The sequence below is a fragment of the Agelaius tricolor genome, unplaced genomic scaffold (genome assembly GCF_023055355.1).
Source record: "Agelaius tricolor isolate 1412-34295 unplaced genomic scaffold, bAgeTri1.0.p SCAF_5, whole genome shotgun sequence".
NCBI lineage: Eukaryota > Metazoa > Chordata > Aves > Passeriformes > Icteridae > Agelaius > Agelaius tricolor.
Window position 1 is genome coordinate 8,810,992 of NW_027269265.1, and position 14,475 is coordinate 8,825,466.

The 14,475-nt window shown below is 44.3% G+C and overlaps 1 protein-coding gene across 4 annotated transcripts in view; it reads right to left on the reverse strand.

The window, feature by feature from the left end:
- CEP170B (centrosomal protein 170B) overlaps positions 1-14,475 on the reverse strand; it is a 58,242-nt gene that overhangs the window by 21,114 nt on the left and 22,653 nt on the right. For 2 of the 4 annotated variants that reach the window (XM_071426300.1, XM_071426299.1), the window contains exons 7-12: positions 8,087-8,188; positions 7,057-7,533; positions 4,740-4,802; positions 3,045-3,790; positions 839-1,024; positions 526-634 (exon numbers count right to left, since the gene is read on the reverse strand). In XM_071426300.1, coding sequence (XP_071282401.1) covers positions 526-634; positions 839-1,024; positions 3,045-3,790; positions 4,740-4,802; positions 7,057-7,533; positions 8,087-8,188 — 1,683 coding nt within the window. The remainder of the gene's footprint in view (positions 1-525; positions 635-838; positions 1,025-3,044; positions 3,791-4,739; positions 4,803-7,056; positions 7,534-8,086; positions 8,189-14,475) is intronic. The other 2 variants (XM_071426302.1, XM_071426301.1) reach the window with 1 other exon arrangement.

The window sequence follows — 14,475 nt, forward strand, 5'->3', positions numbered from 1 at the left end:
TCAGACTCCCATCATTTCTCCCCCACCATATCTAGTGTCCTATGCTGATCTCCACATCCTTTAAAACTGCCAAATTCCAGAACAGAAAATTCCAGAACAGCCTAAATTCTCAGCACAACCAGACACAGGAGAAGCACACAAAAAAACATGCAGGTCAGGAACTAACTCCAAGGCTACATGCAAAGGGTTCTTCTCATCTGGCATCATAAGGCAGTCTAAGGAATCACAGCTTGGGGCTGGTTAACACCCAAAGCCCTTACAAGCTTTCTCCTGCCCAGGTTCCATTTAGTCATATCAAACCTAACATTTAAGAACCTCTTGAATAACTCCAAAATGCAAACCAGAGGCTCTCTCTATCTTCAGTCCACTGGGAACTACTCACTCTGTGCTTCCCATCTCCAACTACTGCAGCTAAAACAGATACAAAGCTAAAGCCAGATGCAGAGATGCCCTTAATTTCTGCTTTTCCTAACATCCTTGTTTAGATTCAGATACCCTCAAACCACAGTGCTGGAAGAGACTTACCTGCACTTCCATCACCCTGCCCAGAGACAGATCCAGAGTCAGAGTAACTGTCCGCAAGGCTCGCCCACCTTGACACCCACTTCTGACTCCCTTGAGATGCTGCAGACATCTACAAGTGGGGAAGATGAGGTCAGAAAGAGGGTTTGGACACAAAATCTTAGCCACAAAGTCCTAGCCACAAAATCTCTCCTCTCTCACTGACATCACTTGGTCTGTTTAAAATAGAAATCAAGCTACACATCACATTTACATCCAGACAGAAAACCCATCTACACCTCCAACATCCCAGGAAATCCACCTGGACTGCTCATACCTGTGCTTCAGCCTGAGACCCATTCACAGCTTTTGAGGAAAAAGCCTGGAGCAAGGGTGACTTCTGACTGGTGCCGTTTTCACTGATTAGATGCTGAGAACCGGAGTCATCTTTTTCACCTTTAATTACTGGTCTAAAGGTTGAAGAGATTCTGGAAAATTCAGGTGATTCAAGAACACCAAAAACCTGAAAAGATGTTTGCATGGGAATATTAAAATGCAAGGAAACAGAAAAACATTAGCCAAAATCTATGAAAATCTGTGAAACATTAGTCACACACAAACTATGATCCCAAGGGGCCAGAAACACTTGCCAATGCTTCCATGCAAACCATGTAAATGATTTTCTTCTGTACTCCACAGTAGCAGCTTTAAATATACATAATCACAGAATTCCACTTACACCCACCTTTCCTCTCTCCCTCATTATTTAGGGGTGTTGCCTTTAACAGCAGTAACTTTCACTGAAAAGGAGTCCCTTTTCAGCCCAGAGAAATTTAGGATGAGTGTTGGGAAAGCTATTTACCAGCTCATTCATGAAGATTTAGACAGAGAAAATGGGAAAGCTCCATCCCCAGTGCCTTTCATAGACTGTGGCTGTGAGTGGGCTGAGCAAAGCAGCCCTGCACTGCCACAAGGAACTGGGACAGGATGCACCTCTGAGATGGGTGAGTGTTTGAGCTCATTGCACAGATTCCCCCTGAAGATAAACAGGCCTTCTATGGGGGGTGATGAAGACTCATGCCTCAGAAGGACTTGTTCTTCTCACTTGACTGCAAGAAGTTCAGAGGAAGATACACCACAGAGGGTGCCTTGGCTGTGCAGAGACGGCCATAAAGATCTCCACTCTCACTGCTCTGAAAAAAATGTGCTTGCAATGGTGGAGGAATAAAGAACAGAAACACCTTAGAACATAAATAAGTCCAGAATTCATTTTCTTTCTTCCTGGACAGAAGCACTGAGGTTCAGTTACCAGCTGTTTCACAAGTGGCAGGTCTGCACTGCACCAAGTCTATGGCACAGTCAGGACCAGAAGCTGGCCAGTTTGTCTGCTAGAGTCACATGGCTGCCAAGACTATTCCCCAGAAATATTTGTATTTTTGTGGCATTTTCCCTCATACTTCCCCACCAGAACAATTAGTCATCTATTGTCAAGACTAGGACCTTGCTGTGACCTAAATGCCGTGCCCTGAAAGCTTCCGATCACATTTCAAACAAGATGGAAGGAACAAATGTAATCAAAAACAAAAGAGAGAAGCTAGATCCAGGCTCATAAACACTGTATACAAAGCTCTAAAGCCAGGCTCAATTAAGGCTTCCTTTAAACCTTGACATCCTCCTGACTACATTTCACTAAATCTTCATAACAACTTGCCAGTTTTGTTTTCATAATAGACCGCAGATGAGAGTTAAACCTGAAAATCAGCCAAACTTTCGTTTGCCCTGCGGTTGGTTAGTTGGGTGGGCTCTTCTTAAGCCTTCCTCATCTCTGGAGTTTATTTTTTATGCAATCATTCACACTGCAAAATCTAAACAAGTACAGATCCATCTGGGATTGCCTCTGCCCTAGATCACACCCTTTGCTATCTCAGCCAGCTGCTGCTTGCCCTGACAGCAAGCACTGCCTTTCTAATCAGGCACAGCCAAATACAGAAACATCTGCCACTAAGGCTTGTAAGCACCAGCCCTTGGCATTTCCTGTGGCCTACCATGGGATGATGCATCAGTGAGGACTGCAGCTCCCATCTTTATAACAGTGGGCAGGAGGTGATGCAATGCCAAGGCAGAGGCTTGGGAGCAGTCCTAGAGAGCAGAGCTGCTCCCAGCCACAGCTGTCAGCAGGATCAGCCTGATCTTTATTCAGGTGTTGCCTTTCCTCTAAACAGATGGCAAACCCACTCTTTCCCTTTTGCTTCCAAATTCCATTTTTTAAGCAAGCAGCTCTTTGCTGTGAGCATGTTTTGCCTTCTTTTACTCTGTGGTTTTTTCTTTGTTTGTAATTTGGTTGTTTTGATGGGATTTTTTAAAGACAAGTGTCACAGTTTGTTTGGGCCTATCCTTAGCACACGTCACTCAGGACAATTTTCCACTCCTAACTATAATGCTCTGCTGCACCCAATTGCATCCCTTTGTGGCAACAGTTAATTTAAGCCCTCCAAGCCTTCAGCCCACAGCTCATTGGCCAAGCACAGAAAAGCAGCATTTACCTGATCTATCATTTTTCGCGCTTCCTCCACCTCTTTGTCCTGCGACTCCGTCTCAATGGTGTACGTGCCCGTCTCACTCACACTGTCTTCCTCATCATTCCTCCTGCCCTGGGCAGACTTCACCTCTGGAGGTGGAGCAGAGGCAGGCTCTGGTTCCGAGGATATAACCACGCGTGGAGCTACGGGCACAGGGGCTGCTTTCTCAGCGCTTGGCTTCCCAGACTGAGCAGTCTCACGCAAGTACTCAGCCATAAAATCCTGAGCCATTTTCGACTTCCTTCCAACGCTCCCATAACTTTTTGCTCTGGGAGCAGAGGAGGACGAAGAGTTGATCCGATCCTCCGTCTTGTCCCTCTTGAAGGAGCTTGTTCTTTGGGTCCCGCAGGAGCTGTTGCTGGCTTTGCCCGCCTGGGCTGTGAGGTGGGACGGTGGCACTGAATTTCCCGGCTTCTCCGCTGGCAACGCGTTCTTGCGCTTTTCCACCTTGCTCTTCATCCCCGGATCCGTGTCGCTCTGGGACGAGTGAGCGCTGTGCGTGAAGGACTGGGACCGCTTCTTGCGCGGCGTGTCCTCGAAGAACTCGATGACGAAGGCCTGCTTGTTGTGCAGCATCTCGTGGGGGTCGCGCCTCATCTGGCGCTGCAGCCTCGTCTGCTCTGTGGGACGTTCCCCGCCCGCCGTCGGCGTCTCCTTCTCTGCCTTGGGATCTTCGGTGTCGCTCTGCGTCCCGTCCTCGTGCCTGTTGCCTGGAAACAAGGTATGAATATTTGACCTTCGCACTCTCAGATGTTGTGGGCCTGTCATTACCTCCCAGATGAAATTTATCATTTCAGTTACAAGAAAAGCATTCTGTAAGATTAAAAAACTCCAAAGAATCTGTGTGGTACAGTGATTACACCCCATCACAAGAAATAAAGAGAAAGCAGTCTCTCCTGACCCCACTTTTCACCACTGGTTGGCTACCAAGTTAATTATTTATTTAAAAAGAATTCAAGAAGTACTTTTAACCTTATTTTTATTCTTATTTAAAAAGAATTCAAGAAGTACTCTCAACCTCATGGATTTCTGATTTTTCTGATTCTGGTGATTGGTTTACATACCTAATGTTTTGTTTCTTTACTTTACTTTTTCAATTCAAATAAAAATGAAGAGATTATTCTGCCATTCTATCCAATTACTGTAGTCCAAGACCACCTCACTGGGTTTTCTCTTTTACAGAGCAGAAATATCTCTGCAGGATCAGGAAATAAAACCCTCACACTGCATGCCATGAAACCAAATCCCCACGATGAAAGACCAGACAGATCACTGCATTACAAGTACATGCATCTCTGAGCACCCATGTCACCCTCCTCTACAAGGGGAGATAAAACAGAGGCTAACAGAAAAGTGGATTTGCAGGATTCTTTACTCTTCCTGGAGATTTAAGAATCACACCATGACACCCCCATGAGTTACACCATCCGATCACCAGCCAAGCAAAGGTTAAATCATTACTTAAGAGTTCACTAAGCTTAAAATAAGTTTATAATTATTTTCATTTATGTTAGCAACAACCATCTTTTACAACTGTCTCTACATACCAGTGACTGCCTGCCTCTCAGCACCTTAGCTCAGGACTCTCAGAAAGTAAGTTCAAGTAAAACAAAAAGTCAAAATTAAAAGAAAAAGTTAAAAGTAAAACAAAAAACAAACCTTTTTTTGGAGAAGGAAACAGGTGTGAAGGCACACAACACGATTCAGTCAACGACCAGGAACCTGTCATCGGGAGAACGGGGAAAGAGGTCTCTGCGCTCTAGACTGTAATATGTAGCAAGATATACTGGCTAAAACACCACGTGTTTGAAGGAAAACTGCTCAAACCAACTTGGCAAGTTCTCCAGACTCATGGGTGAAGACCATTTATTACAACAAGTTAACTGCAAAAGATTAGAATTTAATGTAAGGTCCATTCAACCCAGGAGTCAGTTCTATGAAGAGTTTGCTAATACACTGATGAAGAAAGCCAGCAAACTTTGCATTGTGCCCTGAGGGCTGATAAGCTTCACCCTTGGAAGGGAAAGTTCTTAAATTAAAGGTCTTGACTAAGAGCTCTGATGGATGCAAAACAGTGAGGACACAAGGAAAACATGCACCATGCTCACAGATGCCCCAGCAGAACATCATGCACATCCTCTCAAGCTGCTAAGACCTGAACACCCTGTAGTCTTGATACTGGACTTTACATTCACCACACTGTTGCTGGAAATGAACAAATGTTACTTAGATAGCCCTAAATGGAGGGCATTTCTGATCCTGGAAATGCCCAAACCTAGTAGGCAGCCAGCAGCAGCCTCCAAGACATCTTCAACATCAGCCCTGCCAGAAAAACACGTTGCACAGCTATCGTAGATAAATGACACCTGCCAAAGCAGAGGAGCATCAACTCCTCAGCCCATCAACACTCCATGTTTTAATCAAATGTCCAGTGTTGATTTCTTGATATGCAAATTGCACCCTGAATCACCTCAGCTTCTTTCCATGCCTTATGGACTGTAGATAGGCAAATGCAGTCAGTCCCTAGTGCTCCTGTGCATCACAACAGCAACAGCTGCCCAGCTCTCTAGTTTTCTCCAAGAGGAAAGAGCAAAACCACTGAAGCACATTTCTACCCTTGACAATGTTCTCTAGTAAGTCAATAAAATCCAGTATGACAACAACATAAAAAATGCCAGCACAAACCCTTTCATCACACAGTCACAGTACACTGAAAATAAGATCCTAAATAATGAAACAGGGCACCTCAACACTGTCCCTTATTGGGCAGAACTAGAACCAAGCATTGGCCAACAAAGTAGTTCAATTTCCATACCATATGAAACCCTATAGCTGAATAGAAGACCTTTATGATCCTACAGGGTTCCCAAAAATATGTACCAAAACCAGCAATTTGGAGGTGTAATACATAAAACTCTTCATATTACGATGAGTTTTCAGGGTTTTTTTTCCAAGAAGGTCAAAGCAAATATTCCTTAAGAGAAAACAAGGTATAGCTCTTATTTAAGTAGGACCTCAAGCACAGGTAGGTCTGGTAACCTTCAATTTGACTTCATCAGCTCAAGCTGCAGTTCAAAACAATAGCTCTTCCAGAGGCAAGGCAGTGAGAATGCAGGAATCACTGGTCTCCTCCAAGCTGTTCAGAGGATGGCCCAAGAGAGACACCTAAGCAACCATAAACCTTGCAGAACGTATTCCAAGTTGCATCAGAATCATGTAAGTCCCACAAGCTGCTCTAAGAACTGAGCTTCAAACTTCACTTCAGATCTTTGAAAATCCCCCAAGAATTCCTCACAAGTGACACACTTAACAAGACAGAGGTTCACTAAATCTGATGTTCTTGAACAGAGCAGGGTTTCAGAAAAGCTTTGGGTTAGAAGAAACCTTTTCCTACAAGCACAACGATTTCCTCTACTAGGGATCATGTGTATCTCAACTCTGCCAGTATTGTTTCTGTCAGCACTTTCTGTCATCCAACCAACTGGCTCTGGCCATTACCAGATGATCACACTTAAGGCAGCAGGATGATCATGCTTAGACTCCTATGGTTAGACTCCATGATTACAGTTAAAAAGAAAAGCCATTCCATCAGCTAGGAGAAGCCAAGAGAACCAAATTCATTGAAATATCTGTGTTTATCAGCCTGCCTGACCATATGGAAATTATTTTAGACATTTAAAAACCAAAATCTTATTTTCAACCAATTACTACTGAGCTGGCATTATAGATAGAGGAGTCACATTAGTGTCCCCAAGCCAACATCACACATGACTTCAGGGCCAGGTGAAGAGCATGCTGGATGCATTCAAAATATCAACAGTCATTGAAGTAATATTCTTCATCTTGCAAATTTGGAGCAGAGATAATTAAGTCCAGTTCTCCTTGATAGGAGAAGGGTTTTCATATTTTACTATGAAAGGCTGCATTTTGCATGGCCAACAGAGAGCTATGTCCACATGACAAGACATTCACTCACCTTTGAGCGTCCTTACATGAACTGGCAGGTCACTCTTGGTACTGTAAACATCATCTCCTGCAGACTGCCTTCTCATCAGGCTTGGGTCATTCTGGACAAGCCAGTCAGCCACTTTGCTCTCTGCTGACATCACTTCTGTAGGAGCTGGTTCCTTACTGTAGGGTCTTCTCTGTCTGAGTGAAAATTTTGTTACATGGTCTTTTATCTTTATTTTACCAGGGGTACCATCATCAAATTCAATGGTGAAAGAGGCATGACTCTGTACCACAGGGGCTACCACAGCATCAACATCTTTTGTTGGGATCTCATGAACCTGTGTTTCTGGAGATTTTGATGGCTGCTGAAATTCCTTAGTTGGAATCTCAAAATAACTTGGCTCTCTCCGGAAGGCAAACACAGATTGTTCTTGGGCATCTCTATAGGTAGAAATATTCCCATTCAGTTCCTCTTCATGTTGGGTTATCTCTTTTGATCTCTCTAGAAAAGTGGAAAAAAAAAGGATGAAATAACATTTTTTCAGTACTACTTAATTAACTTATTTCAACTTCTTGGAAGGGCTACTAATCCCAACCCTGCTAGAGAACAGATACACTGTGTGTGCATTGAACTAGAACACTTTTTTGTGCAGTAGAGCACATGCTTGATGGAAACATCAGGTTTGCTGCATAAGTGAAAACAAGATGCCTCTTCCATACACACAGATTCAACAGGAGTGTTAAGACCAAATGGCTCCCAGGGATGATGAGGTGAGAAACAGATACAGGTACACAACTAACTCTAAAACAAACTTAGTGATTTACTCCACAACTACTGTTTCTAATGGTCAAATGTTTTAGGGAACACATTTTAACTCTCTCTTATTCCAGTTTCAGCAGCAGCAACCTACACACAGGAGCGTGCAAATACAAGGACAAAAAAAGAAGTAGTAATTACAAGTCTTGAAACAGGATGGCTTCAAACAGTAAATATCAAAAGTGTGCCAAAATTTTGTGTCCTGTATCTTCTCCCACCACACCTCACCCTCCATTACCTGAGTAATGTTCCTCTTGCCTTCTCTCCTCCTTGTTATTTGCATCATCTTCCCCCCACCAGGAGGGCTGCCCATAGAGAGGGGTGCGGTAAGTATTTGTTTCTAGGAAGAGGATAAGCAAATATTTTAACACAGAAAATACTAATTTACCAGGTTCAATTGCACAGCAAGAGGGGGAAAACAGCAGGGCCAGATGAGACCATGAACCTGCTACACCACAGCTATAACAACAGCAAATTATACATAATAATATGTTCAGGCTTCTCTTTGTTTCGCCCTTTTTTCCTTTTTACATTCTATTGCAAGATACTAACTTCACCTCCTTTCATTCACATCTGTGTTTCCCAGATACTGGCTTTTGTCCCTTTCTTGCCTTGCTATACGCAAAAAGTAGAAGATTTGTGGCAGGACAGACTACAAAACACCACAAAACTGTCTTCAACTCTCCTGAAATTCAGGTGAAAATCTTTTTTCCTCACCTTAATTGGGAAGACTTTAGCTCTACCCTTTTTTGTCCCACCATATCCTTGGATGTGTTCAGGCTAGGGATTTTTTGCACTGTTTACCACTCCCACTGTAAGCGACACATATTCCACAACAGGAAATTCTTGAAGCATTACAAACTTATGAAAAATAGTAAAACCACCTCCTAACACTTTCATAAAGAAGCAGTAAACTCTTGCTCTCTAAAGCTTATTTATAGAAAACCAAATGAGTTGCACAGTCATTGTAGTACAGAGGTTTTTCTCATGGAGAATTTCCCTCTAGAAGAGCCAGGCTTACATTATTTCTCTGTTCAATAAGCACTCACTGCAGGATCAGGACTTCACTGCAACAACTGGCACCACACTCAGTGGAGCTGATCCACTACTCCTCATTTTGTATCCCACAAAACAAGGCTGTGCTATGGCAGTGCCTTGGGCTGCTGCTGTTTATGCAACAAACAAAAAGAATACACCCAATTTGCCTGTGGTACAGTTAATATTACAGTTTTTTCATAGTTCAAGAGAAGCAAATAAAGTTGCTTTTGTTCTTTCATCTACAGGTGATAGAAACACCAGGATAGGTCAGGGGCTGAGGTTAAGATCCAGCTTTGTTAGGCTGTTTCTGCCTCTGCTCATAGCAGCTGTAGCCAGCCACGTCTTGAAACCCTGGCTCCAGCTCCAGGGCCATAGCTGGGCTTCTACTGCCAGCTGCTGCTCAGCTTGTGGTTTTCAAGCCACACACTGCTCTGTGCAAAGCAGCTCTCAAACAGCCCTGCAATTTTGCATTCCCTGCTTTAGTAGGGACATGACAGAAAGCAGTTGTTTGCATAAGGGAAGTCAGGAGGGGAAGGGGAATTAAATAACTCAAATTTAAAAAGCAGCCTGATTTTATGCTGTTGTTTCTAAAGCTACACAGGCCCAGTGGCCACTTCAGATATTTCGGTTTAGGTTCATTCCAGATATATAAGCTCATACACTGACAGTCCACAGGAAGAATTTTGCTTTAAAGATGCAGCCCACAGGCCCTTTTCTAGAGATCTTCTTCATGTTTCAAAGATAACCACACAGCCTCCCTTCTCACTGAGGATCAAAAGAGGCTGAAAGTATTGCTCTCCTCCCTGCCTAGAGTGCATGGAAGATAAACCATGCTCCTATTATGTGGGCGGCCTTTGAAAGTTCAAAGGAGGAAGCATTTCTCACCATGATAAATTGGAATTGCCAAGCAATATGTTTCATAACTGATGGGTAAACCACTCATGGGAGAGGGGGGGAAATGATAAAAAACCTATTCACAAGGTTGTCAGTGAACCCTACTCCAGTGCAGGGTTTGGTTCCTCCTAGGTTCAGAGCTGCTGTCACACAGCCTAGCAGAAACCTACCATCCTCTTTACATGCTGTCACTTGCCCACTAGAGCCCACCCCAGCCATGCAGGATCTGCTCCACCAGTGTCAGGCACTTTGGGCACACCATGGATTATTACAGACCTTAGGGTTGATGGCCAAGAGGCAGCTATCTGGGGGAAGCCAGAGGAGGGAGATCAGCACTTTAACACAAATCCATTAGCAAGAGCTGTCTGAGGTAATTTGTGCCTAAAGGGATCAGCTACCCCAGATGAAATCCAAAGACCACCTGCACTCCACTGTTGCATAAGCAGCACCATTCCCAAGGATGGATGCTGTTACTGCTTGCATCTTACAAGGAATTGCAGCTCATTAACAGCTCATCTCTGCAGCACATCCCAGCCCCAAAGGGATCCCAAAGGCCCCCTAGTCTAGAAGATGCCAGTGATCTATTCCAAGACAATTCTGTGTCCAGAGGGGCAGAAGAGAGCTAAGAGAGCTCACACCCATCCTGCAGGACAGAAGTCTTCCTAGAAACTGCTCTAAGATCTGTGTCCTATCTGAGTACAAATACAAGAGCTTCTGCCTTTGTTGTACGGGAGTTTTTCTTCTACAGGGAAAAGGCAGCCAGGGAAGTGAGTCAGACTTTTGGTCAGACCTCTTCTGTTGATGAGGAACTTTGGGATTACAACTGAAGATGAAGGGAGAAAAGAAAGGATTTATAAAGAATGATGATCCAGTTTCTCTGCTGTCTCAAATTTCCCTGGGCCCTGACAGGTACTTGGAAATTACCCTAACAAAAGCTAACACAAAGTCAAGACCCCAGGGCAGGTCTAGGAACACCTAAAAAGAGTGCACCAGGTTGGCCAGAGTGCACAGATCTGGGGCCCTCCGGTGGAAGACACTGCACTGCACTCACTGCCTAGCAGCAAGAGGTTCCTCATGCCTCCTGATACAGAGCTCACATGGCACCACCTGCAATGCCTGTTACAGCATCTGTGACAAAGCTGCACATCTGTGTGTGTGGCATTTCATTCCTTTTCTCTCCTGATCTCTACAATGAAATGGAAGTTAATTTTAAAACCGCAAAAAGCACAGATGGAAAGCTGAGGAGTCAGTACCTTCCTATTCAGGGACAGTTTCAATATTTTAAGAGCAATTAATATTTCCCCTGAGAATTCATATTAATTTTCATTTTGAGTAATACTGTCAAGTGACACAGTCACCATCATTCCTGGCTGTTGCTGAAAGCAGGCAGATCCTGAACCAGACTAAAATTTCTGTGACCTCAGAAGAGTGTTGTGGTTTAACCCCAGCCAGCAGCCAAGCTCCACACAGCCACTCACTCACACTCACTCCCCCACCAGTGGGATCAGGGAAAGAATCAGAAGGGTAAAAGGTAGAATAGTTATGGGTTGAGATATAGAGAGTTTACTAAGGAAAGCAAAAGCCATGCACAGAAGCAAAGCCAAACAAGGAACTCATTCCCCACTTCCCATGGGCAGGCAGGTGTTCAGCCATCTCCAGGCAATCAGGACTCCATTACATGTAACAGTGACTTGGGAAGACAAACAACAATCACTCCAAACATCCCCTCCCACTTCCTCCTTCTTCTATACATTATATACTGAGCATGTGATATAGTCTGGAGTATCCCTGTGGTCCCTTTGGGTCACCTGTCCTGGCTGCGTCCCCTCCCAGGCAGCTCCAATCTCCTGACCAGCGTGGCAGTACAGAGAGCAGAAAAGGCCTTGGCTCTGTGTAAGCCCTGCTCAGCAATAACAAAAACATCTCTGTATTAACAACTCTGTGTTCTGCAAAAATCCAAAACACAGCTCCATACCAGGCACTGGGAAGAGAATTAACTCTACCCCAGCCAAAACCAGCACAAAGAGCTACATGAATTTGCTGCCCTGCTCATGTCAGAAGCTTCTGTCCCTTCTAATTTGCCAGCACAACTGACACCTCTCCCAGCTCCAGCTCTAACACAACAATATTGTAGAAAAAGGGGAGGGGAGGGGGGAAAAGCACGAGGGGAAGGCAGCTAAAACAGATGGCTGTGACAGAAGTGGGCCAGGGAGCAGCTACACATGCAGTTGTGCCAGCGGGCTTTGCTCTTCACCAGCTGGGATCCATTTTAGGTAGCAACCTCAACCTGGACCTGCAGCATCCAGAGCAGCATGTTTGCCTGTGTCCTGAGATATGCAAAGCACCCTGAAGCCACCTCCTGTCTGCTCTGTTTTAGCGTAAGATGGATGTTCTTGCAAGAGCAGAGAAACTCGGGGTTTGCTCAAGTCAGCAGTGAAGGGAGGAACACCGATGAAAATGAACTGCTCAGTCATTTTAATGACATGAGACTTCCTCCAATTGATGGCAGCTCGTTACCACCTCTCTCCACTCCGTGCCAGGCTGCCCAGATGGTGCCAATTCATTTAGACATATTTCTTGGCTCATCAATTCAGGCAGGCAGCCCGAAAACCATCCTTTTAGATAACTGAATTGAGGTCAGCACAAGCATTCAGCCAGATAAATACTGAGTTACCAGGGATGGTGTAATACAGGCAAGACCACTGACATACACGTGTTCTGCTCCTGGATTTCAGTCTTTGGGGCAGTCACTCAAAAGGAAAAAATGAAGGCTATTTTAGCACAGAACAAGGGAAGTCCATTTGTTTAACAGTCTGAAAAAATGGGGCCTGTTAAATTAAAACAGAACTATTGATCATCTGAAGGAGAGGCACCAAAAGAGAGAATGAGACGTGCCAATACAAAGGGTGTATTTATGAAGAAGTGAATCACACAGAACACAAGGCCACAACCAGAAATGCACTCCAGGTGATGAAAGGTAAAGGAGAAAGACTGTGTTAAAGCTGCTTTCCATCATCAAGCAGGAGGAAGTGCTTTCAAGACAAGCACACAGCTCCCACTAAACAGAGGGGTCTGATTTCCCTTGAAGGTGTCCCCTGTGGTCAGGACAGGACTGAGCACTGTGCTTTGCCTGAATCTTCACAAAACTTCACACAATCATGAGAGAGACAGACAGTCAGCAACAGCAAATTTCTTTGCTCACAGAAGCACACACAGCTTTGAAGCTCGCTACTGCAAGTCATAACAAAAGCATGAGAAATCCAGCTTCCTTTAAGTCAAACTGTTTTTGATTCATTATTAATAACAATAATGTCCATCTCTAGAAGATGCAGAGTAGGTTTCTTACAGCAGAGGCCTTGGGGAAAAAAAAATATTATCTAGCTACAGCATTTTAAAATTAATTCCTTACATCTCTGCTTTTTCACTCCTCTCCAAAATAAAGAATTCAGACCTAGCAGGAATAATCATAAAGCAGTTCTCTACTCTTTGCCACACAATTTATTTTCTGTGTGCATGGTTAATCTGGGCCCTGGTCTTTTGTACCTGCTGTGAACATACACAGATCCCAGGGACTTTCAAATCAGGCTGATGATCACAAATGTACTTGTATCACTTACATGGTCAAACCTTAAACATGCTGCAGTTACCACCACTCTAGTTGAGGCAAAAAAGCAGATATAACACCACTCCCTTAAATTAAAGGCTGGGGCAGAGCTGTGTGTCTAAATAGCTATTGCCATGATCTCATGGGGAAAGCAGCCAAAGACCATGGAAATCACTTCACAGCTGGGCACAGCTCCCACTGCCTCCATCCACGCTGCCTGCTGACCTCAGCCCTGGACATCAGCAAGACTTTCAAATTGTCCACTCTGCTGAGAGGACTTAACTAATGACATGGACGCTGACTTGGTGAGCAAACCTATTTCACAGATCCTGCTAGAAGCTCCTGCAATTGGTCCTACTCCTGCAAGTGATGATGCCCATTTCCCTGTAAGCAGCCTCCACCCCTGGAAACTCAGGCCTGCAGCAGTTATTCAGAGGTTAGTCATCAGATTCAGGATTACCCACTCCCATCAGGCTGTGGCAGCTTTGAAAATACTAAAAATTAAGATCGGCCTGAGGATTTAACCATGTGCCGAGAACAGAGGATCACAAAGCAGCTTATCTCATCAAGTACCTCAACTCAGGTAGCAACAGATGGGAATAGGGATTGTGACTGTCTTGAAATCTACTCAGTTCAAGGCTCTACCTGGCTTCCTGATAACTTAAGGCTTTAGACATGAGAGCTAATAGCTATTTTTAGCATTAACTAGCTGAGCTGTGGACACTTTTATTCATATCCATCTCCAAGCTATAGAATTAACTAAGCTCCTTGTTTCAAACATTTCACAGACTGATGATTTTCTGCTTACAGGCAACATACACCCAAAAGCTGCAAGTTCAACAGCATAAAGACTAAACTGACTGTTTCCCATCCACTCCCCTGCATCTCTTTATCCTCAGCCCCTCACCTCCTCCCATTTCTAAGCAGCTCTAATTGTTCACATTGTTTTGTTAAACCTCTTCCCTGAAAGCTTGCATTCCCTCTGCCTCTTTTCCACCCGGGCCCTGGGAACCGATCCTTCTAAAGGCTTTTGTCAGCCCAGACCTTGCTTTAATTAGTCAGTGCAAATTCCTAAATACCTACAGGCTTAG